The sequence below is a fragment of the Oncorhynchus keta genome, chromosome 10 (genome assembly GCF_023373465.1).
Source record: "Oncorhynchus keta strain PuntledgeMale-10-30-2019 chromosome 10, Oket_V2, whole genome shotgun sequence".
Lineage (NCBI taxonomy): Eukaryota > Metazoa > Chordata > Actinopteri > Salmoniformes > Salmonidae > Oncorhynchus > Oncorhynchus keta.
The window spans coordinates 78,807,536-78,832,518 of record NC_068430.1 but is presented as its reverse complement, the minus strand read 5'-3'; the positions used below and the strand labels follow the sequence as shown (position 1 = coordinate 78,832,518).

Genomic DNA, 24,983 nt, shown 5'->3' with positions numbered 1-24,983 from the left:
ATTCCATGTTATTTCAGTGGAGTGGGCACACACTGGTTTAGAATTCCATGTTATTTCAGTGGAGGGGCACACACTGGTTTAGAATTCCATGTTATTTCAGTGGAAGGGCACACACTGGTTTAGAATTCCATGTTATTTCAGTGGAGTGGGACACACTGGTTTAGAATTCCATGTTATTTCAGTGGAGTGGGCACACACTGGTTTAGAATTCCATGTTATTTCAGTGGAGTGGGCACACACTGGTTTAGAATTCCATGTTATTTCAGTGGAGTGGGCACACACTGGTTTAGAATTCCATGTTATTTCAGTGGAGTGGGCACACACTGGTTTAGAATTCCATGTTATTTCAGTGGAGTGGGCACACACTGGTTTAGGGTTCCATGTTATTTCAGTGGAGTGGGCACACACTGGTTTAGAATTCCATGTTATTTCAGTGGAGTGGGCACACACTGGTTTAGAATTCCATGTTATTTCAGTGGAGTGGGCACACACTGGTTTAGAATTCCATGTTATTTCAGTGGAGTGGGCACACACTGGTTTAGAATTCCATGTTATTTCAGTGGAGTGGGCAGACACTGGTTTAGAATTCCATGTTATTTCAGTGGAGTGGGCACACACTGGTTTAGAATTCCATGTTATTTCAGTGGAATAGACGTTGAATTGACTTCTCTAGTCTGGTAAGTATCTGTCTGGTAAGTATCTTCTCTCTCCCCAGAACCTAATCAAGCATCTGATGCAATTATGTGAGATTTTCAATCTGGGTTTCCGAAATTACATTCAGTATCACACCGTTTTCAAACTGTTACAGACAACATGCCTAAACGTTCCATTCACCTACTGATGCTCCGGACCATCACACATAATGATTGCCAAAGGCCTTATTATTTGGTCCAACTGAGCATGCTGACCCCCCCAAAAAAAGGAGTGTATAGTTGTCCAGAGTTGAGGGGTCAAGGGTCACTCCTTCTAGCATCATGCATGTCAAAGTTCATCCGGTAGGACCTTGACACTCCTGGAGCATCATTGGAGTCCATGCGAGGGCTGTGGTCAAAAGTTGTGCACGATATAGGGATTGACCAGGCTACCATTTGGAACTCAGTCAAGCAATCCCCATGGAGGCATGTGACTGAGGGGCCTCATATCTCCATTCAGACCATGGAGAGGGCCAGTAGAAATAGGAGGGAGAGCCCAGAGAGGACGGGTCCCGGCCGGGGTGAGGAAGAGCGGACCCCCTGGAAGAACGGAGCTACAGCTGCAGAGAGATGGAGAAAGAGGGTAGTAACGAGTGGGTACCGTCTAGGGTTAGTCTGAGGGTAGTAACGAGTGGGTACCGTCTAGGGTTAGTCTGAGGGTAGTAACGAGTGGGTACCGTCTAGGGTTAGTCTGAGGGTAGTAACGAGTGGGTACCGTCTAGGGTTAGTCTGAGGGTAGTAACGAGTGGGTACCGTCTAGGGTTAGTCTGAGGGTAGTAACGAGTGGGTACCGTCTAGGGTTAGTCTGAGGGTAGTGACGAGTGGGTACCGTCTAGGGTTAGTCTGAGGGTAGTAACGAGTGGGTACCGTCTAGGGTTAGTCTGAGGGTAGTAACGAGTGGGTACCGTCTAGGGTTAGTCTGAGGGTAGTGACAAGTGGGTACCGTCTAGGGTTAGTCTGAGGGTAGTGACGAGTGGGTACCGTCTAGGGTTAGTCTGAGGGTAGTGACGAGTGGGTACCGTCTAGGGTTAGTCTGAGGGTAGTAACGAGTGGGTACCGTCTAGGGTTAGTCTGAGGGTAGTAACGAGTGGGTACCGTCTAGGGTTAGTCTGAGGGTAGTAACGAGTGGGTACCGTCTAGGGTTAGTCTGAGGGTAGTGACGAGTGGGTACCGTCTAGGGTTAGTCTGAGGGTAGTAACGAGTGGGTACCGTCTAGGGTTAGTCTGAGGGTAGTAACGAGTGGGTACCGTCTAGGGTTAGTCTGAGGGTAGCAACGGGTGGGTACCGTCTGAGGGTAGTAACGAGTGGGTACCGTCTAGGGTTAGTCTGAGGGTAGTGACGAGTGGGTACCGTCTAGGGTTAGTCTGAGGGTAGTGACGAGTGGGTACCGTCTAGGGTTAGTCTGAGGGTAGTAACGGGTGGGTACCGTCTAGGGTTAGTCTGAGGGTAGTGACGAGTGGGTACCGTCTAGGGTTAGTCTGAGGGTAGTGACGAGTGGGTACCGTCTAGGGTTAGTCTGAGGGTAGTAACGAGTGGGTACCGTCTAGGGTTAGTCTGAGGGTAGTAACGAGTGGGTACCGTCTGAGGGTAGTAACGAGTGGGTACCGTCTAGGGTTTGTCTGAGGGTAGTAACGAGTGGGTACCGTCTAGGGTTAGTCTGAGGGTAGTAACGAGTGGGTACCGTCTAGGGTTAGTCTGAGGGTAGTAACGAGTGGGTACCGTCTAGGGTTAGTCTGAGGGTAGTAACGAGTGGGTACCGTCTAGGTTAGTCTGAGGGTAGTGACGAGTGGGTACCGTCTAGGGTTAGTCTGAGGGTAGTAACGAGTGGGTACCGTCTAGGGTTAGTCTGAGGGTAGTAACGAGTGGGTACCGTCTAGGGTTAGTCTGAGGGTAGTAACGAGTGGGTACCGTCTAGGGTTAGTCTGAGGGTAGTAACGAGTGGGTACCGTCTAGGGTTAGTCTGAGGGTAGTAACGAGTGGGTACCGTCTAGGGTTAGTCTGAGGGTAGTAACGAGTGGGTACCGTCTAGGGTTAGTCTGAGGGTAGTAACGAGTGGGTACCGTCTAGGGTTAGTCTGAGGGTAGTGACGAGTGGGTACCGTCTAGGGTTAGTCTGAGGGTAGTAACGAGTGGGTACCGTCTAGGGTTAGTCTGAGGGTAGTAACGAGTGGGTACCGTCTAGGGTTAGTCTGAGGGTAGCAACGAGTGGGTACCGTCTGAGGGTAGTAACGAGTGGGTACCGTCTAGGGTTTGTCTGAGGGTAGTAACGAGTGGGTACCGTCTAGGGTTAGTCTGAGGGTAGTAACGAGTGGGTACCGTCTAGGGTTAGTCTGAGGGTAGTAACGAGTGGGTACCGTCTAGGGTTAGTCTGAGGGTAGTAACGAGTGGGTACCGTCTAGGGTTAGTCTGAGGGTAGTAACGAGTGGGTACCGTCTAGGGTTAGTCTGAGGGTAGTAACGAGTGGGTACCTCTAGGGTTAGTCTGAGGGTAGTAACGAGTGGGTACCGTCTAGGGTTAGTCTGAGGGTAGTAACGAGTGGGTACCGTCTAGGGTTAGTCTGAGGGTAGTAACGAGTGGGTACCGTCTAGGGTTAGTCTGAGGGTAGTAACGAGTGGGTACCGTCTAGGGTTAGTCTGAGGGTAGTAACAGTGGGTACCGTCTAGGGTTAGTCTGAGGGTAGTAACGAGTGGGTACCGTCTAGGGTTAGTCTGAGGGTAGTAACGAGTGGGTACCGTCTAGGGTTAGTCTGAGGGTAGTAACGAGTGGGTACCGTCTAGGGTTAGTCTGAGGGTAGTAACGAGTGGGTACCGTCTAGGGTTAGTCTGAGGGTAGTAACGAGTGGGTACCGTCTAGGGTTAGTCTGAGGGTAGTAACGAGTGGGTACCGTCTAGGGTTAGTCTGAGGGTAGTAACGAGTGGGTACCATCTAGGGTTAGTCTGAGGGTAGTAACGAGTGGGTACCTCTAGGGTTAGTCTGAGGGTAGTAACGAGTGGGTACCGTCTAGGGTTAGTCTGAGGGTAATAACGAGTGGGTACCGTCTAGGGTTAGTCTGAGGGTAGTAACGAGTGGGTACCGTCTAGGGTTAGTCTGAGGGTAGTAACGAGTGGGTACCATCTAGGGTTAGTCTGAGGGTAGTAACGAGTGGGTACCGTCTAGGGTTAGTCTGAGGGTAGTAACGAGTGGGTACCGTCTAGGGTTAGTCTGAGGGTAGTAACGAGTGGGTACCGTCTAGGGTTAGTCTGAGGGTAGTAACGAGTGGGTACCGTCTAGGGTTAGTCTGAGGGTAGTAACGAGTGGGTACCGTCTAGGGTTAGTCTGAGGGTAGTAACGAGTGGGTACCATCTAGGGTTAGTCTGAGGGTAATAACGAGTGGGTACCGTCTAGGGTTAGTCTGAGGGTAGTAACGAGTGGGTACCGTCTAGGGTTAGTCTGAGGGTAGTAACGAGTAGGTACTGTTGGTAGGTAAAAGGAGAGGAACGAGGGAGGAGAGTACCAGGCATATCATCAGTCCCCACCATCCCTCTCTACTCACCCACACATGCCCTCCCGTCCTTGGTGGGCTTGTGGCCCCTGGAACATGTCTTCCTGGGGCCACAGTTATAGTGGCCGTAGGTGTTGATGCAGACTGGACGGCTCTTAGGGCACACTGGGGGCCCACTCTGTTGCTTACACTCGTTGTTGTCTGGGGGAGGGTTAAGGAGGGGGGGTGTTAAGGATTTCATCCCCAACAAACATTTGGTTGATAAAATATTTTCATCAACTAAATATTTTCTTGAAAGAGAGTCTGATTCACTAGTTGTTGTCTGGCACGGGGCAGGGGAGGGCCAGGGTGGTTGGTGAGGGAGAAGGGAGGGGGGTAGTGAGGCATGAGGTAGTGAGACAAGGGGAGGGTGAATAGAGGGGTTGGGGGGCAGTGTGAGGGAGAAGGGAGGGGGGTAGTGAGGCATGAGGTAGTGAGACAAGGGGAGGGTGAATAGAGGGGTTGGGGGGGGGAGCAGTGTGAGGGAGAAGGGAGGGGGGGAAGTGAGGCATGAGGTAGTGAGACAAGGGGAGGCTGAATAGAGGGGTTGGGGGGGCAGTGTGAGGGAGAAGGGAGGGGGGGGGGTAGTGAGGCATGAGGTAGTGAGACAAGGGGAGGGTGAATAGAGGGGTTGGGGGGCAGTGTGAGGGAGAAGGGAGGGGGGTAGTGAGGCATGAGGTAGTGAGACAAGGGGAGGGTGAATAGAGGGGTTGGGGGGAGCAGTGTGAGGGAGAAGGGAGGGGGGGGGTAGTGAGGCATGAGGTAGTGAGACAAGGGGAGAGTGAATAGAGGGGTTGGGGGGGGCAGTGAGGCATGAGGTAGTGAGACAAGGGGAGGATGAATAGAGGGGGAGGGGGGGGTAGTGAGGCATGAGGTAGTGAGACAAGGGGAGGGTGAATAGAGGGGTTGGGAGCAGTGTGAGGGAGAAGGGTCAGATGGAGGGATGGAAAAGGTATGGGAATAATTGATTACAGATAAGATCTTGTGCTTTGAAAAGATTGTTGGATTCCATCAATGTTGCTGTATTGATTTATTAGGGTTAATTATTCTAAAACAAAAGAGCAAAGGGGAACAGTTTGATTTATTAGGGTTAATTATTCAAAAACAAAAGAGCAAAGGGGAACAGTTTGATTTATTAGGGTTAATTATTCTAAAACAAAAAGAGCAAAGGGGAACAGTTTGATTTATTAGGGTTAATTATTCTAAAACAAAGAGCAAAGGGGGGTCAATTATTCTAAAACAAAAGAGCAAAGGGGAACAGTTTGATTTATTAGGGTTAATTATTCTAAAAGGGGCAAAGTGGGAACAGTTTGATTTATTAGGGTTAATTATTCTAAAACAAAAAGAGCAAAGTGGAACAGCTTGATTTATTAGGGTTAATTATTCTAAAACAAAAAGAGCAAAGGGGAACAGTTTGATTTATTAGGGTTAATTATTCTAAAACAAAAAGAGCAAGGGGGGAACAGTTTGATTTATTAGGGTTAATTATTCTAAAACAAAAAGAGCAAAGGGGAACAGTTTGATTTATTAGGGAAAAGAGCAAAGGGGAACAGTTTGATTTATTAGGTTAATTATTCTAAAACAAAAAGAGCAAGGGGAACAGTTTGATTTATTAGGGTTAATTATTCTAAAACAAAAAGAGGGGGAACAGTTTGATTTATTAGGGAAAAGAGCAAAGGGGAACAGTTTGATTTATTAGGTTAATTATTCTAAAACAAAAAGAGGGAGGGGAACAGTTTGATTTATTAGGGTTAATTATTCTAAGGGAAAAGAGCAAAGGGGAACAGTTTGATTTATTAGGTTAATTATTCTAAAACAAAAGAGGAGGGGAAAGTTTGATTTATTAGGGTTAATTATTCTAAAACAAAAGAGCAAAGGGGAACAGTTTGATTTATTAGGTTAATTATTCTAAAACAAAAAGAGGGGGAACAGTTTGATTTATTAGGGTTAATTATTCTAAAACAAAAGAGCAAGGGGAACAGTTTGATTTATTAGGGTTAATTATTCTAAAACAAAAGAGCAAAGGGGAACAGTTTGATTTATGAGGGAAAAGAGCAAAAGGGGAACAGTTTGATTTATTAGGTTAATTATTCTAAAACAAAAAGAGGGGGAACAGTTTGATTTATTAGGTTAATTATTCTAAAACAAAAAGAGCAAAGGGGAACAGTTTGATTTATTAGGGTTAATTATTCTAAAACAAAAGAGCAAAGGGGAACAGTTTGATTTATTAGGGTTAATTATTCTAAAACAAAAAGAGCAAAGGGGAACAGTTTGATTTATTAGGTTAATTATTCTAAAACAAAAGAGCAAGGGGAACAGTTTGATTTATTAGGGTTAATTATTCTAAAACAAAAAGAGCAAAGGGGAACAGTTTGATTTATTAGGGTTAATTATTCTAAAACAAAAGAGCAAAGGGGAACAGTTTGATTTATTAGGGTTAATTATTCTAAAACAAAAGAGCAAAGGGGAACAGTTTGATTTATTAGGGTTAATTATTCTAAAACAAAAGAGCAAAGGGGAACAGTTTGATTTATTAGGTTAATTATTCTAAAACAAAAGAGCAAGGGGAGTTTGATTTATTAGGGTTAATTATTCTAAAACAAAAGAGAGGGGAACAGTTTGAGGGGGGGGGGGTCAATTATTCTAAAACAAAAAGAGCAAAGAGGAACAGTTTGATTTATTAGGGTGATTATTCTAAAACAAAAAGAGCAAGGGGAACAGTTTGATTTATTAGGGTTAATTATTCTAAAACAAAAAGGCAAAGGGGAACAGTTTGATTTATTAGGGTTAATTATTCTAAAACAAAAGAGCAAAGGGGAACAGTTTGAGGGTTAATTATTCTAAAACAAAAGAGCAAAGGGGAACAGTTTGATTTATTAGGGTTAATTATTCAAAAACAAAAGAGCAAAGGGGAACAGTTTGATTTATTAGGGTTAATTATTCTAAAACAAAAAGAGCAAAGGGGAACAGTTTGAGGCATTAGGTTAATTATTGAGAGCAAAGGGGAACAGTTTGATTTATTAGGGTTAATTATTTAAAACAAAAAGAGCAAAGGGGAACAGTTTGATTTATTAGGGAAAAGGCAAAGGGGAACAGTTTGATTTATGAGGTAGTAAGACAAGGGGGGAGTTTGATTTAGAGGGTTAATTATTTAAAACAAAAAGAGGGGAACAGTTTGAGGGTTAATTATTCTAAAACAAAAAGAGCAAAGGGGAACAGTTTGATTTATTAGGTTAATTATTCTGAGAGCAAAGGGGAACAGTTTGATTTATTAGGGTTAATTATTCTAAAACAAAGAGCAAAGGGGAACAGTTTGATTTATTAGGGTTAATTATTCTGAGAGCAAAGGGGAACAGTTTGATTTATTAGGGTTAATTATTTAAAACAAAAAGAGCAAAGGGGAACAGTTTGATTTATTAGGGTTAATTATTCTGAAACAAAAGTGAATAGAGGGGTTTGGGGCATTATTGAAAAGAAAAGAGCAAAGGGGAACAGTTTGATTTATTAGGGTTAATTATTCTAAAACAAGGGGCAAGGGGATGATTTAGAGGGGTTAAAACAAAAGGGGGGCAGTTTGAGGGTTAATTAGTGAGACAAGGGGACAGTTTGATTTATTAGGGTTAATTATTCTAAAACAAAAGAGGGGGAACAGTTTGATTTATTAGGGTTAATTATTCTAAAACAAAAGAGCAAAGGGGAACAGTTTGATTTATTAGGGTTAATTATTCTAAAACAAAAGAGCAAAGGGGAACAGTTGATTTAGAGGGTTAATTATTCTAAAACAAAAGAGCAGAAGGGGAACAGTTTGATTTATTAGGGTTAATTATTCTAAAACAAAAAGAGCAAAGGGGAACAGTTTGAAAAGGTTTAATTGGATTCTAAAACATCAATGGGGTTGTTTGATTTATTAGGGTTAATTATTCTAAAACAAAAAGAGCAAAGGGGAACAGTTTGATTTATTAGGGTTAATTATTCTAAAACAAAAGAGCAAAGGGGAACAGTTTGATTTATTAGGGTTAATTATTCTAAAACAAAAGAGCAAAGGGGAACAGTTTGATTTATTAGGGTTAATTATTCTAAAACAAAAGAGCAAAGGGGAACAGTTTGATTTATTAGGGTTAATTATTCTAAAACAAAAGAGCAAAGGGGAACAGTTTGATTTATTAGGGTTAATTATTCTAAAACAAAAGAGCAAAGGGGAACAGTTTGATTTATTAGGGTTAATTATTCTAAAACAAAAGAGCAAAGGGGAACAGTTTGATTTATTAGGGTTAATTATTCTAAAACAAAAAGAGCAAAGGGGAACAGTTTGATTTATTAGGGTTAATTATTCTAAAACAAAAGAGCAAAGGGGAACAGTTTGATTTATTAGGGTTAATTATTCTAAAACAAAAAGAGCAAAGGGGAACAGTTTGATTTATTAGGGTTAATTATTCTAAAACAAAAAGAGCAAAGGGGAACAGTTTGATTTATTAGGGTTAATTATTCTAAAACAAAAGAGCAAAGGGGAACAGTTTGATTTATTAGGTTAATTATTCTAAAACAAAAGAGCAAAGGGGAACAGTTTGATTTATTAGGGTTAATTATTCTAAAACAAAAGAGCAAAGGGGAACAGTTTGATTTATTAGGGTTAATTATTCTAAAACAAAAAGAGCAAAGGGGAACAGTTTGATTTATTAGGGTTAATTATTCTAAAACAAAAGAGCAAAGGGGAACAGTTTGATTTATTAGGGTTAATTATTCTAAAACAAAAGAGCAAAGGGGAACAGTTTGATTTATTAGGGTTAATTATTCTAAAACAAAAGAGCAAAGGGGAACAGTTTGATTTATTAGGGTTAATTATTCTAAAACAAAAGAGCAGAGAACAGTTTGATTTATTAGGGTAATTATTCTAAAACAAATGACAAAACAATTTATTGGGTTAATTATTCTAAAACAAAAGAGCAAAGGGGAACAGTTTGATTTATTAGGGTTAATTATTCTAAAACAAAAAGAGCAAAGGGGAACAGTTTGATTTATTAGGGTTAATTATTCTAAAACAAAAGAGCAAAGGGGAACAGTTTGATTTGTCAAGAAAAACAAAGACAAGTAGAACAATGAGGTAACACTTCCAGAGAAGATGACACTTATGAAAGATCGAAGCAAAACAGAGATAATCTACTAGTTCAAATGACAAACAATATGGAGTGTCATTGGTCTTCGACAGTATACATTTTCTTGATGACAAGGCATATTTTTATTTTTATTTTGCTTCAAGGCATCTCATTCACTGCCCTCATATACCTGCAGAGATCGAGAGGACCAGAGAGGAGCGAGAATGAGAGAGCGGGCGGAACTTAATTTATTAATCTGTATGTTTTACTATATTGTAAATGTTGTTATATTCCATCTATTCTCTGCCAGACAAGACAGATCTACATACCTGCACAGCGGCCATTCTTGACAAAGAATCCTTCCCCACACTGAAAAAGACCAGGACGTCAGTTCAAAGACATTTCCAGCTCCACCATTTTGAATGCTAACAGAATGTAGTTGATGATTCAGTCACTTGTATTTCATCTGATGCTGTTGGGAGAAAGTCTAACATGCTGACTGCACCGGGCGTCCGCATGTTGAGTTTGTCACCCACACCAGACGCGATCAGAACACGCAGGTTGAAATATCAAATTAACTCTGAACCAACTATATTAATTTGGAGACCGGTTGAAAAGCATTAAACATTTATGGCAATTTAGCTAGCTTGCTGTTGCTAGCTCATTTGTCCTGGGATATAAAACATTGGGTTGTTATTTTACTTGAAATGCACAAGGTCCTCTACTTTGACAATTAATCCGAGTTTGTTTCGAGAAATCTCTCCTCCTTCATGCTTCTTCCACTTTGGACTTTATATGGCAGTTGACAAACAACTTTAAGGTGCATTACCACCACCAACTGGACTGGAGTGTGGACCTCAGTTCATCTTTCAATCACCCAAGTGGGGCCTCCCGGGTGGCGCAGTGGTTAAGGGCGCTGTACACCAGCGCCAGCTGTTCCACCAGAGACTCTGGGTTCGCGCTCAGGCCGCGACCGGCCTAGCGTCGTCCAGGATAGGGAGGGATTGGCCGGTAGGGATGTCCTTGTCTCATCGCGCACCAGCGACTCCTGTGGCGGAGTCGAGGTTGCCAGGTGCACAGTGTTTCCTCCGACACATTGGTGCGGCTGGCTTCGGGTTGGATGCGCACTGTGTTAAGAAGCAGTGCGGCTTGGTTGGTTTGTGTATCGGAGGACGCATGACTTTCGTCTCTCCCGAGCCCGTACGGGAGTTGTAGCGATGAGACAAGACTAACAATTGGATACCATGAAATTGGGGAGAAAAAAGGGGTAAAATTCAACAACAAAAAAACAAACAAAAAAATCACCCACGTGGTTTATATGCTCCTAAAAACCAATGAGGAGATGGGAGAGGCGGGACTTGCAGCAAATAGAATCAAGTTCTATTTTAGCGCCTTTTTACACAGACACTCATTGACTCGTGCGAGCACTGTGGATGCAATGATTGAATAACATGTAGGTGTGGTGAGGTCAGCATGTAGGTGTGGTGAGGTCAACATGTAGGTGTGGTGAGGTCAGCATGTAGGTGTGGTGAGGTCAACATGTAGGTGTGGTGAGGTCAGCATGTAGGTGTGGTGAGGTCAGCATGTAGGTGTGGTGAGGTCAACATGTAGGTGTGGTGAGGTCAGCATGTAGGTGTGGTGAGGTCAGCATGTAGGTGTGGTGAGGTCAACATGTATGTGAGGTGTGGTGAGGTCAGCATGTAGGTGTGGTGAGGTCAGCATGTAGGTGCGGTGAGGTCAGCATGTAGGTGTGGTGAGGTCAGCATGTAGGTGTGGTGAGGTCAACATGTAAGTGTGGTGAGGTCAGCATGTAGGTGTGGTGAGGTCAGCATGTAGGTGTGGTGAGGTCAACATGTAGGTGTGGTGAGGTCAGCATGTAGGTGTGGTGAGGTCAGCATGTAGGTGTGGTGAGGTCAGCATGTAGGTGTGGTGAGGTCAGCATGTAGGTGTGGTGAGGTCAGCATGTAGGTGTGGTGAGGTCAGCATGTAGGTGTGGTGAGGTCAGCATGTAACGGTTAGAAATCTCCACACAATGTAATTAAAACAGAAAACCTACTGTTGTCATTGGGTAAGAATGTAGTCGCTGGTGATGGATTGGCTGAAACTTTTACCCAGGGTCATAGTTCATAGTTCATATGTCATGGTGTAAGTCCGCAGAGCGTACCTGGGTATCAGGGGTCAGCACAGACTCCTCCCCCTCTTTAGGGTAGCCAATCTCCATCACAGAGTTCATGTCACCAGGCTGCAGTGGGCGGGCCACGGAACGGCCATCAGGCCAATAGACCTCCACCACGGTGACCTCGTCCTTGCCTGTGACCCAATGTGAAGAAAGGAAGATAAATGCACAAGCTATCCAGAACTACTAGCTAATATGTCTACAAGATGTCTACTGCACAGGAGGTTGGTGGCACCTTAAATCGGGCAGAACGGGCGTGTGGTAATGACTGGAGCGGAATGGTATCAAATACATCCAATTATTTCCAGTTGTTTGATGCCATTCCATGTGCTCCGTTCCAGACATTATTATGAGCCGACCTCCCCTCAGCACCCTCCACTGCGCCCTATGCACTCGTGGAGATCTGAGAGGATTGGGAGAAGCAGTATGGCGAAACTTCCACATCCGAGCCAGAGGGGAAATTGGATCATCAAATTGACTGCACCTATTAAATCCTCTCAGGTCTCTACACGTGCATAGGGTCTAGGGGTCCATTTGGGATTAGGCCGTAAATGGGAAGTAAACAGGAAGTTACCCAGTCCAAAGTGGGCGACAGGCTCCATCTCACAGAGGTACCCCGAGCCGCCGTCGATGATGCGCATGAGAGCCCCACTCCGATTGGTGTAGGCCGTGACCCGGGCCCCGCGGGCGAAGGAGCCGAACCGCGTGCGAGGGATTACACGCAGCCAGTGATTGGACGAGCCCTGTCAGGGTCAAAGGTCAGAGGGTAAAGCTGATGGGTCAGGAATATGTCGGGTGATATCATGGGCCCTGTTCAAACACTTGAGTTCATCCTCCTTCCTTCCATATAAATATGATAATAAACAAGGAGATAACACATTGATTTGGAATCGTCGCCTTGCATTAAAATATCTCAATGAAATCTCATCCGCTTGCAGTAATTCTCCACCAGGGGGCAGTAATTCTCCACCAGGGGACAGTAATTCTCCACCAGGGGGCAGTAATTCTCCACCAGGGGGCAGTAATTCTCCACCAGGGGGCAGTAATTCTCCACCAGGGGGCAGTAATTCTCCACCAGGGGGGGGCAGTAATTCTCCACCAGGGGACAGTAATGAGGTCGTGACCATAGAGAGAAAAGGGGTCTGGATGAATAGAACCCGTTGTAGCAGGATCAGTACTCCAGCACTGCTGTTCAATCACCAATATTAGCGTAGAGGTTGTTTTTTTCAACCCAAAATAATAAGAAACTTGACTACTTTAAAAAATGGAGAAAGCCCATGCTGTCACAGGAGCCTTTATGGCTATACAGTCTGGGTAGACAGTACACTGTCCCGCTCTCAGCACATATCAAAGCTGCAGGCTTAGGTTCAATCTAGACTTGGTTTCCTCTATCGTAGTCGCTCCTCTTTCACCCCAGCTGCCAAACTAACCCTGATTCAGATGACCATCCTACCCATGCTAGATTACAGGTCAGCAGGTAAGGGTGCTCTCGAGCGGCTAGCTGTTCTTCACCATTCGGCCATCAGATTTGCCACCAACACTCCTTATAGGACACATCATCTCTGTATACCCTCCGCAAGACCCACTGGTTGATGCTTATTTATAAACCCCCCCCAAGATATCTACTGCAGCCCTCATCCTCCCCATACAACATCCATTCTGCCAGTCGCATTCTGTTAAAGGTCCCCAAAGCACACACATCCCTGGGCCGCTTGTTTTTTCAGTTCGCTACAGCTAGCGACTGGAACGAGCTGCAATAAACACTCAAACTGGACAGTTTTATCTCAATCTCTTCATTCAAAGACTCAATCATGGACCCTCTTACTGACATTTGTTGCTCCTTTGCGTGATGTATTGTTGTCTCTACCTTCTTGCCCAATAATGTTTGTACCATGTTTTGTGCAGCTACCATGTTGTTGTCATGTTGTGTTGCTACCATGCTGTGTTGTCATGTGTTGCTGCCTTGCTATGTTGTTGTCTTGTGCGTTTTGTCCTATATTTATGTTATTTTTATTTATTGAATATATATATATATATATATATATATATATATATTTTTTTATTTTATTTTTTTATTGATATAAATATATATATATATTTTAATCCCAGCCCCCATCCCCGTAGGAGGTCTTTTGCCTTTTGGTAGGGCCTCATTGTAAATAAGAATTTGTTCTTAACTGAATTGCCCTAGTTTAATAAAATAAATAGTTTTTAAATATGGCATAGATGCAAAGATATGCCGTCTATCTACCTCTATGTTAGTGACGCTGTCTATCTACCTCTATGTTAGTGACTGACCTGAGTGACCTTGAAGACACAGATGGGCTGAGAGGCACTCTCCCCATGAGCCACCAGCAGGTCCAACTGACCGTCCCCGTCAAAGTCTGTTACCGTGGCACCTGTCAATCACAGAGTCAACACATCAAACGGGCCAATCAAAAACAGGGCCTGTTTAACCCTAGTAAACCAGGGGAACTACCTGAAACAGGTGTGTTGTAATTTATGTTTTTAACTAATACTAAAACAGAATACATTAGTTTAAGAAGACTTTATTCATCTTGTACAAAAGGGAAATCAAACTCCATTTCTTGAGTGCCGAGTGTCTGCAGATTTTCGCTCCTAGTTTCCTTGATAAAGGAAGGTCATTGAAGAGTTAGGATCTCCTCTCACCTGGTTGTCAAGGTCTTAATTAGACACGGAAACAACAAAACCAGCTGATACACGGTCCTCCGGGATTGAGTTTGACTCCCCTGTTGTATAGGGACCAAAAGAATGAGTGTGCATGGTGTGGTTACCTGTACCCCGGCCCTGTGGCTCTGCTGCCTCCCCCACGTTTAGCTCCTCTATCTGGGGGTCAGCACCAGCCCTCCTGGCCACCCTGGAGGAGCAGGCAGACAACACACATCAGAAACACTTTCTATCTCTCACACACACACACACACACACACACACACACACACACACACACACACACACACACACACACACACACACACACACACACACACACACACACACACACACACACACACACACACACACACAGTTCAAGTCAAAGTTGGTGTCAGGGGTCAGAGGTACCTAAAGAGCCTGTTGGGGGCGTGTCCTCTGTAGGCGATGTTGTTGAAGAAGATGTCCAGCTCCTGGTCATTGTCAAAGTCAGCAGCAATGACCGTCCGCACGGGAGAGGGAGAGGAGAACGACCCACTGGCTATGTCCTGAGGAAGGAGCGAACAGAGAGGTTTATGGTCTTTGTTTCCATCCACTTCCCTTTGATCTCTTTCACTAACCTCCCTCTCCCATCCTGCTTCAACCCCCACTCTCCTCTCCAACCTCCCTCTCCCATCCTGCTCCAACCCCCACTCCTCTCCAACCTCCCTCTCCCATCCTGCTTCAACCCCCACTCCTCTCCAACCTCCCTCTCCCATCCTGCTCCAACCCCCACTCCTCTCCAACCTCCCATCCTGTTTCAACCCCCACGCCTCTCCATTCTCCCTCTCCCATTTCAACCCCCACTCCTCTCCAACCTCCCTCTCCCATTTCAACCCCCACTCCTCTCCAACCCCCACTCCTCTCCAACCCCCACTCCTCTCCAACCTCCCTCTCCCATTTTAACCCCCACTCCTCTCCAACCTCCCTCTCCCATCCTGCTTCAACCCCCACTCCTCTCCAACCTCCCTCTCCCATCCTGCTCCAACCCCCACTCCTCTCCAACCTCCCATCCTGTTTCAACCCCCACGCCTCCCATCCTCCCATTTCAACCCCCACTCCCCCCATCCTCTCCAACCTCCCTCTCCCATTTCAACCACCACTCCTCTCCAACCCCCACTCCCATTTCTCCAACCTCCCTCTCCCATTTCAACCCCCACTCCTCTCCAACCCCCACTCCTCTCCAACCTCCCTCTCCCATTTTAACCCCCACTCCTCTCCAACCTCCCTCTCCCATTGTGCTCCAACCCCACTCCTCTCCAACCTCCCTCTCCCATTTCAACCCCCACTCCTCTCCAACCTCCCTCTCCCATTTTAACCCCCACTCCTCTCCAACCTCCCTCTCCCATTGTGCTCCAACCCCACTCCTCTCCAACCTCCCTCTCCCATTTCAACCCCCACTCCTCTCCAACCCCCACTCCTCTCCAACCCCCACTCCTCTCCAACCTCCCTCTCCCATTTCAACCCCCACTACTCTCCAACCTCCCTCTCCCATTTCAACCCCCACTCCTCTCCAACCCCCACTCCTCTCCAACCTCCCTCTCCCATTTCAACCCCCACTCCTCTCCAACCCCCACTCCTCCAACCTCCCCTCTCCCATTTTAACCCCCACTCCTCTCCAACCTCCCTCTCCCATTGTGCTCCAACCCCACTCCCTCCAACCTCCCTCTCCCATTTCAACCCCCACTCCTCTCCAACCCCCACTCCTCTCCAACCCCCACTCCTCTCCAACCTCCCTCTCCCATTTCAACCCCCACTACTCTCCAACCCCCACTCCTCTCCAACCTCCCTCTCCCATTTCAACCCCCAGTCCTCTCTCTCACCCTGAATCTCTGGTTGTTGTCCTGTAGGTACAGTCTGTGCTGGCCGTTCCAGTTTCCGTAGACGATGTCAGTCTTCCCGTCAGCGTTAAAGTCTGCCAGCGCCACACCTCGGCCGTGCTGGTAGCGGTCCTCCACACCTACACGGGGAGCCACATCACTGTCATCACAACTCCTATGCAGAGATCATGGCTATGCTCCAATTATCTCTCCTTCCTCCCACACACCCACCCTAGACACACACACCCACCCTAGACACACACACACCCACCCTAGACACACACACTCTAGACACACCTGCCTGTTGAGCCATGTCAGTGAAGGTTCCGTCTCCATTGTTCCGGAATAGGAAGTTAGGTCCGTTCTCGTTGTCACAGAACACGTCAGAGCTGCTCTGGCTCAGGATTGGTCCAACCACTACACCACGCCCACCTGGTGGGAGGAGACAAACAGATACATAATATAGAAGGTATTAGTTTGAGATGGGTAAGCGCACACACACACAATCTCTTCCATTCACTCTTGTCCAGTACCTGTGTACTTGTTGACCCCGGCCTGTGCTGCTACGTCAGACAGGGCGATGATGCCCTTGGCCAGGTCACTGGCTGCCTCGTCCATCTCTATCAGGGCATGGGGACCAACATTTGCACTGGCATAGTTAGCTACATACACAGCATAACGCCCTGTACCCTACAGGAGAGAGAAAGAGGGGGATTAGGGGGGGCGGGGGGGTACAGACATAGACCACACACACAGAAAATATACACAGCATTATGCCCTGTACCCTACAGTAAAGAGGAGGGGGATTAGAGAGGGGGGTACAGACATAGACCACACACACAGAAAATATACACAGCATTATGCCCTGTACCCTACAGTAAAGAGGAGGGGGGATTAGAGGGGGGGTACAGACATAGACCACACACACAGAAAATATACACAGCATAATGCACTGTACCCTACAGTAAAGAGGAGGGGGTAAGAGAAAGAGAGGGGGTGGGGGCATACAGACATATAGACGACAGACAGACACACACAGATGGACAGAGAAAATAGTGAGAGAGGATGGATAGACTATTTACATACTTTTCTGTCCACACACGCCACGGAGCGTCCTGCCATCCGATTGGCTACTCCTCTGCGCACGTTGATGTCATCCCCCAGCAGGTCCTCGAAGCGTCCGTTACGGAACTTAAAGAGCTTGTCAGAGTATGTGGCCCGACCTTACAAAAGAAGGTTGCTACTGACTACCAGAGTAACCGTTGTTGTTGTTTAAGCATTGTTGATGGTGTTTGTGTTTACCTGCTGTTATTGTTATTTACCAGAGTAAGCATTGTTTGTATTGAGGAAGTAGATCTCCTCCCGCCCGTCCCCGTCTACGTCGCAGGCGGTCACCCCGATGGCGTTCCCCAGGGGGTCTCTCAGGGCGTAGAATGGAGAGCTGCGGTCATCCACCGCTATGTTCACCAGCCTCTGCTGACCACGGTCATACTTCAGCACCAGGTTAGGACCGTTGTACCTGAGAATGGAGAACATTAGGAGGTGTAGTGGAGAACATTAGGAGGTGTAGTGGACATTAGGAGGTGTAGTGGAGAACATTAGGAGGTGTAGTGGAGAACATTAGGAGGTGTAGTGGAGAACATTAGGAGGTGTAGTGGAGAACATTAGGAGGTGTAGTGGAGAACATTTGGAGGTGTAGTGGAGAACATTAGGAGGTGCAGTGGAGAACATTAGGAGGTGTAGTGGAGAACATTAGGAGGTGTAGTGGAGAACATTAGGAGGTGTAGTGGAGAACATTAGGAGGTGTAGTGGAGAACATTAGGAGGTGCAGTGGAGAACATTAGGAGGTGTAGTGGAGAACATTAGGAGGTGTAGTGGAGAACATTAGGTGTAGTGGAGAACATTAGGAGGTGTAGTGGAGAACATTAGGAGGGGTAGTGGAGAACATTAGTAGAGAACATTAGTAGGTGTAGTGGAGAACATTAGGAGGTGTAGTCCTAAATGGTACCCTATTCCCTGGATAGTGCACTACTTTGACTAGAGTCCTATTCCCTGGATAGTGCACTACTTTGACCAGAGTCCTATTCCCTGGATAGTGCACTACTTTGACCAGAGTCCTATTCCCTGGATAGTGCACTACTTTGACCAGAGCCCTATTCCCTGGATAGTGCACTACTTTGACCAGAGTCCTATTACCTGGATAGTGCACTACTTTGACCAGAGTCCTATTCCCTGGATAGTGCACTACTTTGACCAGAGTCCTATTCCCTGGATAGTGCACTACTTTGACCAGAGCCCTATTCCCTGGATAGTGCACTACTTTGACCAGAGTCCTATTACCTGGATAGTGCACTACTTTGACCAGAGTCCTATTCCCTGGATAGTGCACTACTTTGACCAGAGTCCTATTCCCTGGATAGTGCACTACTTTGACCAGAACCCTATTCCCTGGATAGTGAACTACTTTGACCAGAGCCCTATTCCCTGGATAGTGCACTACTTTGACCAGAGCCCCAACTTCAGAACCAGGTTAGGGCCGTTGAACCCAAGAATGGGTGTAAGTTGAGAATATTGGGTAATTTATGCATAGCCTGTAAAGTCCTATCGTCCAGTACACTGTACTCAATGATTGAATTTGAATGCCCTCTCCAACTCTCTCTTTCTTTATCTAACCCCCCACCCACACTCTCACCCCGCCACCACCACCTCCAGGTCTCCGTCTCCATCCACATCAGTAACGGCCATCCCATAGTTCAGCTGGGTGGGGTTGTGCTGGTTGTCAGGAGGTAGAACTGTCTCAGTCATTGACCGAAACATGGGCTCGGAACTCTGGGCCAAACCACACCCACACAGCACCAGGAGGGGGAGGAGCAGGGGAAGACCCGCCCACCAACGCAGCATCATCACAACAATCTGAATAGAAATGGAATTGATCCAAATTCCCCAATTCTGCAACAGACACCAAACTGTTAGTTAAATATTCAAAAAGTTACAGGGTGTTTATATGTAACCTTAGACCACTATGTTAATACACGGTTTTAAACACCATCATCTGATATCAACGTTAGAATCATAGGGCATGCATAGCATAGCATAGTATAGGCTACTGCAGAATATAGGTTGGTGAGAGCAGGTACAGCAGGCAGCACACTGAACAATAACAAAAAAATTGTCTACAGTGCATAATTTACATCATTACATCATCGACTCAACAGCAATACCCTCAAACGGCGTAATTCCTATTTACCACTGTCCAAAAGAGCCTAACATGACAATTACCTATAGAAAAATGTGCGTATCAGTGTACAAAAGTGAAGACGTACCATAAATATGCAATGAGAAAAACTATGAAGAGAAACCCCATACATGCAGTGAAGACCTCGTGCATTAGATGACGTCAAGAGTTGTGCGTGCACCTGCAACAGGTTTTATTCTATACTATTATTATGTCGTTAGTTATGCAATACTGTAATCACAACTGTAATACTGAGATGAACACTTATTTCAGAACATGCACCTACTGTGTGCTGCTGTTTATTCGTTAGGGAAAAGAAGAGATCATTTCATTCAAACACTGCACCTAAATCTTACCTTATATCAGTTTTCTGCAGGACTCGACTGTGGAAGCGCTAGGATGAGAAAAGGTTACTGTATTACAATGCGTTGTGTAAATTGCCTTATACAATTTCAATGTTGTTGCATTATGCAAGCACTTGTGTAAGTGGTTATCCAATAAGGGTGGAACGAACAATTTTAATATTCGGCGGTTCGACCAATGACTTGTCTTTTTTTCAACAGAACTACAACTACCAGCAGCGATTTTAGTATGACGTAATATACATGCGACAGTATGTTTTTTCCCCTTCTAATTCTAAACATCCGGCGGTTTGCTGTTCGGTTGATATCTAGCCAAGTGATAAGCGACAGATTAAGGTATTTTGCTAATGCTTATATGTTTATGATCGTAAGGAAATAATTGTATAGAACGTCTTGCTCTACAGTGCGTTATGTGTTTAGGTGTATTCGGGTTATTGCTAGTTACACTGGATGCTGCTGCATAACGCAGCCAAGTCTAATTTATCACTCAAACACCCCGTTACTGACAACGAATTAGCAGAGAATGTAGTTAACCAGTTTGGACTTGTTTTTAATTTAGTACAGTATAGTTGTGTAAGATTTGTACATGCAGTTTAAATGGTACTAAGTACCATGGCGCATGCGTGTTAGCTATTAAACTCATGAGGGGGCTTATGCGACTTAACTAAAGAGAATTGGAGAGAGGGGCCTAGCTGCTCAATTAACCTATGCATCTTTAATGATTTGTTCCTCCTCCTTTCTCTTCCATGTAGGACTGTTGTATGGTGATGGAGGAGGAACAACCTCAAGAGGACTGCGCCCAACCCCAGCCCTCCGCATCCTGCTCCAAGAAGGCAGACAAGCCCCTCTACCAGCCCAAGAAGAAGCAGGACGGCCCCAAAGATAAGGCTCAAACCCAGGGAGATGGCAAACCAAAGCCCAGGCCTCGCTACACGGACAAGGCCCGAAAGAATGCCAAGAACAAGAAGGACAAAGGAGGGAAGACTGGAGGAGAGGGGAATGGAGTCCTAAACGGTGAGGCCAAACTGGAGGAGACGGTAGAAGAAGGAGGAGGCGACGCGGGGCCACAGAATGACGGACAGGCTGCTACAGCCAACCAGGGAGGAGATGGAGATGTGGGTTCGCGACTGGAGACGGGGAGCAAGAGTTCTCCATCTGAGAGAGAAGGGGGACCCCGGGAGGGGATAGAGGCAGGCCCTCAGGAAGAGGAGGAGGAGGAGAGCTGGGACGCTCTCTTTGATGATGAAGGAGATTGTTTGGAACCCCATGTGCTAGAGGAGGTGAGTCTGTCTACCTGTGTCTGTCCCTATCTGTCAGGAGGTGAGTCTGTCTACCTGTGTCTGTCCCTGTCTATCAGGAGGTGAGTCTCTGTCCCTGTCCCCCAGATTACTGCTGTAACACTCAGTGTATGTCTGCTACATGTTTTCTACTTATTAGTGGTACTATCGCTGCAATGCTGTTATTTACACATCTACTGTTCTGTCTATAGTTGGAAATCGTTAGGAGACTAGTAAGCAAAATGACTCTCTCACCTCTCTCTGTCTCACCCTTTCTCTCGCTCACCCTCTCTCTCTCACCCCCTCTCTCTGCCCCCTCTCTCTCTCTCTCTCTCTCACCTCTCTGCCCCCCCTCTCTCTCAACTCTCTGCCCCCTCTCTCTCTCCCCTCTCTCTCTCTCTCTCTCTCTCTCTCTCACCTCTCTGCCCCCCTCTCACCCTCTCTCTCTCTCACCCTCTCTCTCTCTCTCTCACCTCTCTGCCCCTCTCTCTCGCTCACCCTCTCTCTCTCTCACCCTCTCACCCTCTCACCCCCCTCTCCCTCTCTCTCTCTCTCTCTCTCTCTCTCTCTCTCTCTCTCTCTCTCACCCTCTCTCTCTCTCTCTCTCTCTCTCTCTCTCACCTCTCTCCCTCTCTCTCTCTCACCTCTCTGCCCCTCTCTCTCTCACCTCTCCGCCCCCTCTCTCTCAGCTGGCCATAAAGCAGGGCAGGAAGAAGCGGCCGGTGCAGGATGCCAGGTTTGACTACTACAGCTTGGATCAGGACAGAGAGGGGGATGATGACACTGAGCTCACGGAGGATGAGCTGTCTAACATCATAGAAATCTACGACTTCCCCACAGAGTTTAAGACTGAAGACCTGGTCAAATCCTTCCAGGCCTACCAGTACGTACCAGCCTTTACTGTCTTTTTACGAGTCCTGAGGTTCAGTCACACCCTAGTCCCTATCAATACACAGCGAAGATCCGTCGAGGGGCAGCCGACGCTCCGCCGACAGTATGTGGTGAAGCTCCGCCTACAGTATGTGGTGAAGCTCCGCCTACAGCATGTGGTGAAGCTCCGCCTACAGTATGTGGTGAAGCTCCGCCTACAGTATGTGGTGAAGCCCCACCTACAGTATGTGGTGAAGCTCCGCCTACAGTATTTGGCGCCTACAAGCTCCGCCTACAGTATGTGGCGAAGCTCCGCCTACAGTATGTGGTGAAGCTCCGCCTACAGTATGTGGTGGTGATGAGATGCTGAAGGTGTGTGTGTGTGTGTGTGTGTGTGTGTGTGTGTGTGTGTGTGTGTGTGTGTGTGTGTGTGTGTGTGTGTGTGTGTGTGTGTGTGTGTGTGTGTGTGTGTGTGTGTGTGTGTGTGTGTGTGTAGGCAGAGAGGCTTTGACATCCAGTTTGTGGACGATACACACGCCCTGGCTCTCTTCAACAGCCCCATAGCAGGTGAGTCACACAGCTTTTATAAAGGAAAGGAAAAGCAATAGACTCTGGCAGCTCTGTCCGACACTGTCAGTTATTCACACACCTCATCACAGGTGAGCTACACCTGACCACAGGTGACGGATACAGCTGAACATGTTTCATACCTTGTCGAAAACACCGCGTGTCTCTCTTCTGTCAAACTTTACTGAAGATGTTTGGATGATCAAATGAAGTCGTGGTCAACATGTTTTAATAGAAGAGCTGACGTAGCTGTCTTCTCAGTCAACACTCAAGTCAACATCTGAGGTAAACATTTAGCAACTGAACTCTCTCTGTCTGTGCACGTGGGTTATTGTGTGTGTGTGTCAGCTCGGGAGGCTCTGAGGACCAAACACCCGCTGTTGAAGGTCAGGTCTCTGGCTAAAGCCTCCGTCACCACCAGGGCCAAGGCTCGCAGCTGCTCAGGTACTGACTGTCCTCTCTTTCATTCATCTGTCCATCCTTTATCCTCCATTATCTGACTGAGTATTTCTGGAATTCCTTCATCTTTGACCTGGTCTGTCTGTCCTGTCTGTCCGTCCGTCCGTCCGTCTGTCTGTCCGTCCGTCTGTCTGTCATTCTCTTTCTCATATCTCCTGTATTCTCTCTCTCATATCTCCTGTATTCTCTCTCTCATATCTCCTGTTATCTCTCCTTCACCTCATTTTATTCTCTTCATTTATTCTTCCCTGCTTCTCCCTTTCTTGTCACTTGTTGTGTATTCTTTGTCCTTCTTCCTTGCTTTTTTAAAAACTTTCTTTTACTTTCTTTGCCCCTTTCTCTTCCTCTTTCATTCCCTCAACACTGTCCCTCCTCTCCTCCAGACTACCTGCTCCCTACTAAGGAGCGTCCCCAGACCAGTGCAGTGTTGGCCCGCAGGCTGGTGATGGGGGCGCTGGGCGTCAAGAGTCCCCAGAGCAAAGAGCACCGTGAAGCAGAGAGAAAGAAACTGCAAGATGCCAGAGGTACGTGATTTCAAGGGGCAATCTGTAATTCAAGTAATAATAACAACAGAGGTGACCCCGCCACTTGTTTTGGTAAACGGCTGAGGGATGTAACCCCTCTCCAATTCACAGACCGCTATGTGTGCAAGGACTGACCATCCATCACATCAGACTGATCGCTTTAACCATATTTTGAAGCTATACGGTGCATTCAGAAAGTATTCAGATCCCTTGACTTTTTCAACATTTTGTTACGTTTCAGCCTGATTCTAAAATGTGTGTGTGTGTGTATATATATATATATTATATATATATATCTAAAAACAAAAATCATCAATTTGTTCAATTTGCAAAAATGTCTAAACCTTTTTTTCCCCACACCATTATGGGGTGTTGTTTTCTAGATCTGTTATACAAGCTGTACACTCACCACATTGTAGCAAAGTTTAATGCAAACTTTAAAATTACATTATTCGAACAGGAACATAAAAAAATTTGAATAAAAACATTGTTAAATATTTTATTTCTAATCTTACTGTCCCCACTACAACAGCAACATATTTAAATACATGTCATGTTGTCCTTGAAACATTTCATTCAAATATTGTAGAATTCCATTCATTCCTATGGAGGACTGATCCCTCTGGGGGGTGCCAACATGGCCGACCGGTGGCTTCAAAGCAAGTAATTAGCCAATACGTAGCGTCAGCAATCCAGGGTTTATCCACATCATTAGTATGCCAGTTGAAGTAAGCTGTCGTAGAGTGTTGCTACCACTAGGGGTGGTGTTCTGTCAGTGATGTCTTTCCAGGACCATGAACCCGAGGAAGAGTCCTCAGCCTCAGAGAGACTGAGGACAATGCGCTCATCTAGTGTTCTATAAACACACACACACACTGCACGTCCTGGAAATGGCTTCCAGTCATGTTGTTTTAAGTGTAGCCTTGCTTCCAAAGACCAGCTATTGGGGGAATGTAGTGTCCTGACGAGATACAAATATAGAACAGATTGTCAGGAAGAAAGGACAACTAGATGTTTTCTGGTGGTGACCACTTCTTTCACTGAGAGAGAGAGGAGACGTGTGTGTGTGTGTGTGTGTGTGTGTGTGTGTGTGTGTGTGTGTGTGTGTGTGTGTGTGTGTGTGTGTGTGTGTGTGTGTGTGTGTGTGTGTGTGTGTGTGTGTGTGTGTGTGTGTGTGTGTGTGTGACTCCTGAGAGGTTTGGTTTCTGGTTAGACAGCTGACACACACACTCCCGTCTCTCTGGCTAAGAGTTTCCTTGAGTTGTTCTCCTCACGCCCTGTGTTGCCGGGCAGAACCTCTACTCTATAATTTCCCTGTTGTTTATTTCTCCTCCCAGGGGATTTATAAGTGGATATATTCAGCTAGAAGGACCAGTCCACTCTGGTGCAGTTGGCACCTACTACCAAAGGCACTTAAATATGTTGTCTTGTCCATTCACCCTCTGAATGACACACATACACAATCCATGTCTCAAGGCCTAAAATTCCTTCTTTAATCTGTCTCCTTCCCTTCATCTACACTGGTTGAAGTGGATTTAATAAGTGACATCAGTAAAGGAGTACAGGTTTCACCTGGGAGGGAGGGGAGGTACGGAGGGGAGGGAGGGAGGGGGAGGTACGGAGGGGAGGCGAGGGGACGGAGGGGAGGGGAGGGAGGGGAGGCGAGGTACGGAGGGGAGG

The 24,983-nt window shown here is 46.2% G+C and overlaps 2 protein-coding genes and 1 long non-coding RNA gene across 26 annotated transcripts; 2 read left to right on the top strand and 1 right to left on the bottom strand.

Moving 5' to 3' along the window:
• The first annotated feature begins 5,226 nt into the window (after positions 1-5,226).
• On the top strand, positions 5,227-9,430 carry LOC127932639 (uncharacterized). 22 transcript variants are annotated; one of them, XR_008146256.1, is made up of 6 exons: positions 5,227-5,351; positions 6,341-6,494; positions 6,596-6,748; positions 8,123-8,533; positions 8,739-8,892; positions 9,286-9,430. It is a non-coding gene; the product is annotated as an uncharacterized LOC127932639 (long non-coding RNA). The 22 variants fall into 22 exon arrangements; XR_008146252.1 differs by having other exon boundaries at positions 8,123-8,636; XR_008146247.1 differs by having other exon boundaries at positions 8,123-8,738; positions 8,789-8,892.
• Positions 9,180-19,756, bottom strand: LOC127932618 (cartilage acidic protein 1-like). Of its 2 annotated transcripts, none has more exons than XM_052528720.1 (14): positions 19,601-19,756; positions 18,702-18,958; positions 17,332-17,528; positions 17,096-17,232; positions 16,543-16,699; positions 16,307-16,441; positions 16,013-16,149; positions 14,562-14,698; positions 14,276-14,358; positions 13,779-13,879; positions 12,055-12,223; positions 11,469-11,614; positions 9,634-9,673; positions 9,180-9,494 (listed from the first exon to the last, which is right to left on the bottom strand). In XM_052528720.1, the coding sequence occupies exons 2-14, from the start codon at positions 18,911-18,913 to the stop codon at positions 9,487-9,489; spliced, it is 1,659 nt and encodes a 552-aa protein (XP_052384680.1). In that variant the 5' UTR covers positions 18,914-18,958; positions 19,601-19,756; the 3' UTR covers positions 9,180-9,486. The 2 variants fall into 2 exon arrangements, with proteins under 2 accessions (XP_052384680.1, XP_052384679.1); XM_052528719.1 differs by lacking the exon at positions 19,601-19,756 and adding an exon at positions 19,333-19,421.
• LOC127932623 (coiled-coil domain-containing protein R3HCC1L-like) lies at positions 19,325-23,329 on the top strand. 2 transcript variants are annotated; one of them, XM_052528888.1, is made up of 6 exons: positions 19,325-19,434; positions 20,359-20,886; positions 21,573-21,766; positions 22,250-22,320; positions 22,669-22,764; positions 23,163-23,329. In XM_052528888.1, exons 2-6 carry the CDS (start codon positions 20,368-20,370, stop codon positions 23,309-23,311), a joined length of 1,029 nt encoding a protein of 342 aa, XP_052384848.1. In that variant the 5' UTR covers positions 19,325-19,434; positions 20,359-20,367; the 3' UTR covers positions 23,312-23,329. The 2 variants fall into 2 exon arrangements, with proteins under 2 accessions (XP_052384848.1, XP_052384847.1); XM_052528887.1 differs by lacking the exon at positions 19,325-19,434 and adding an exon at positions 19,795-19,942.
• The last annotated feature ends 1,654 nt before the right edge of the window (positions 23,330-24,983 follow it).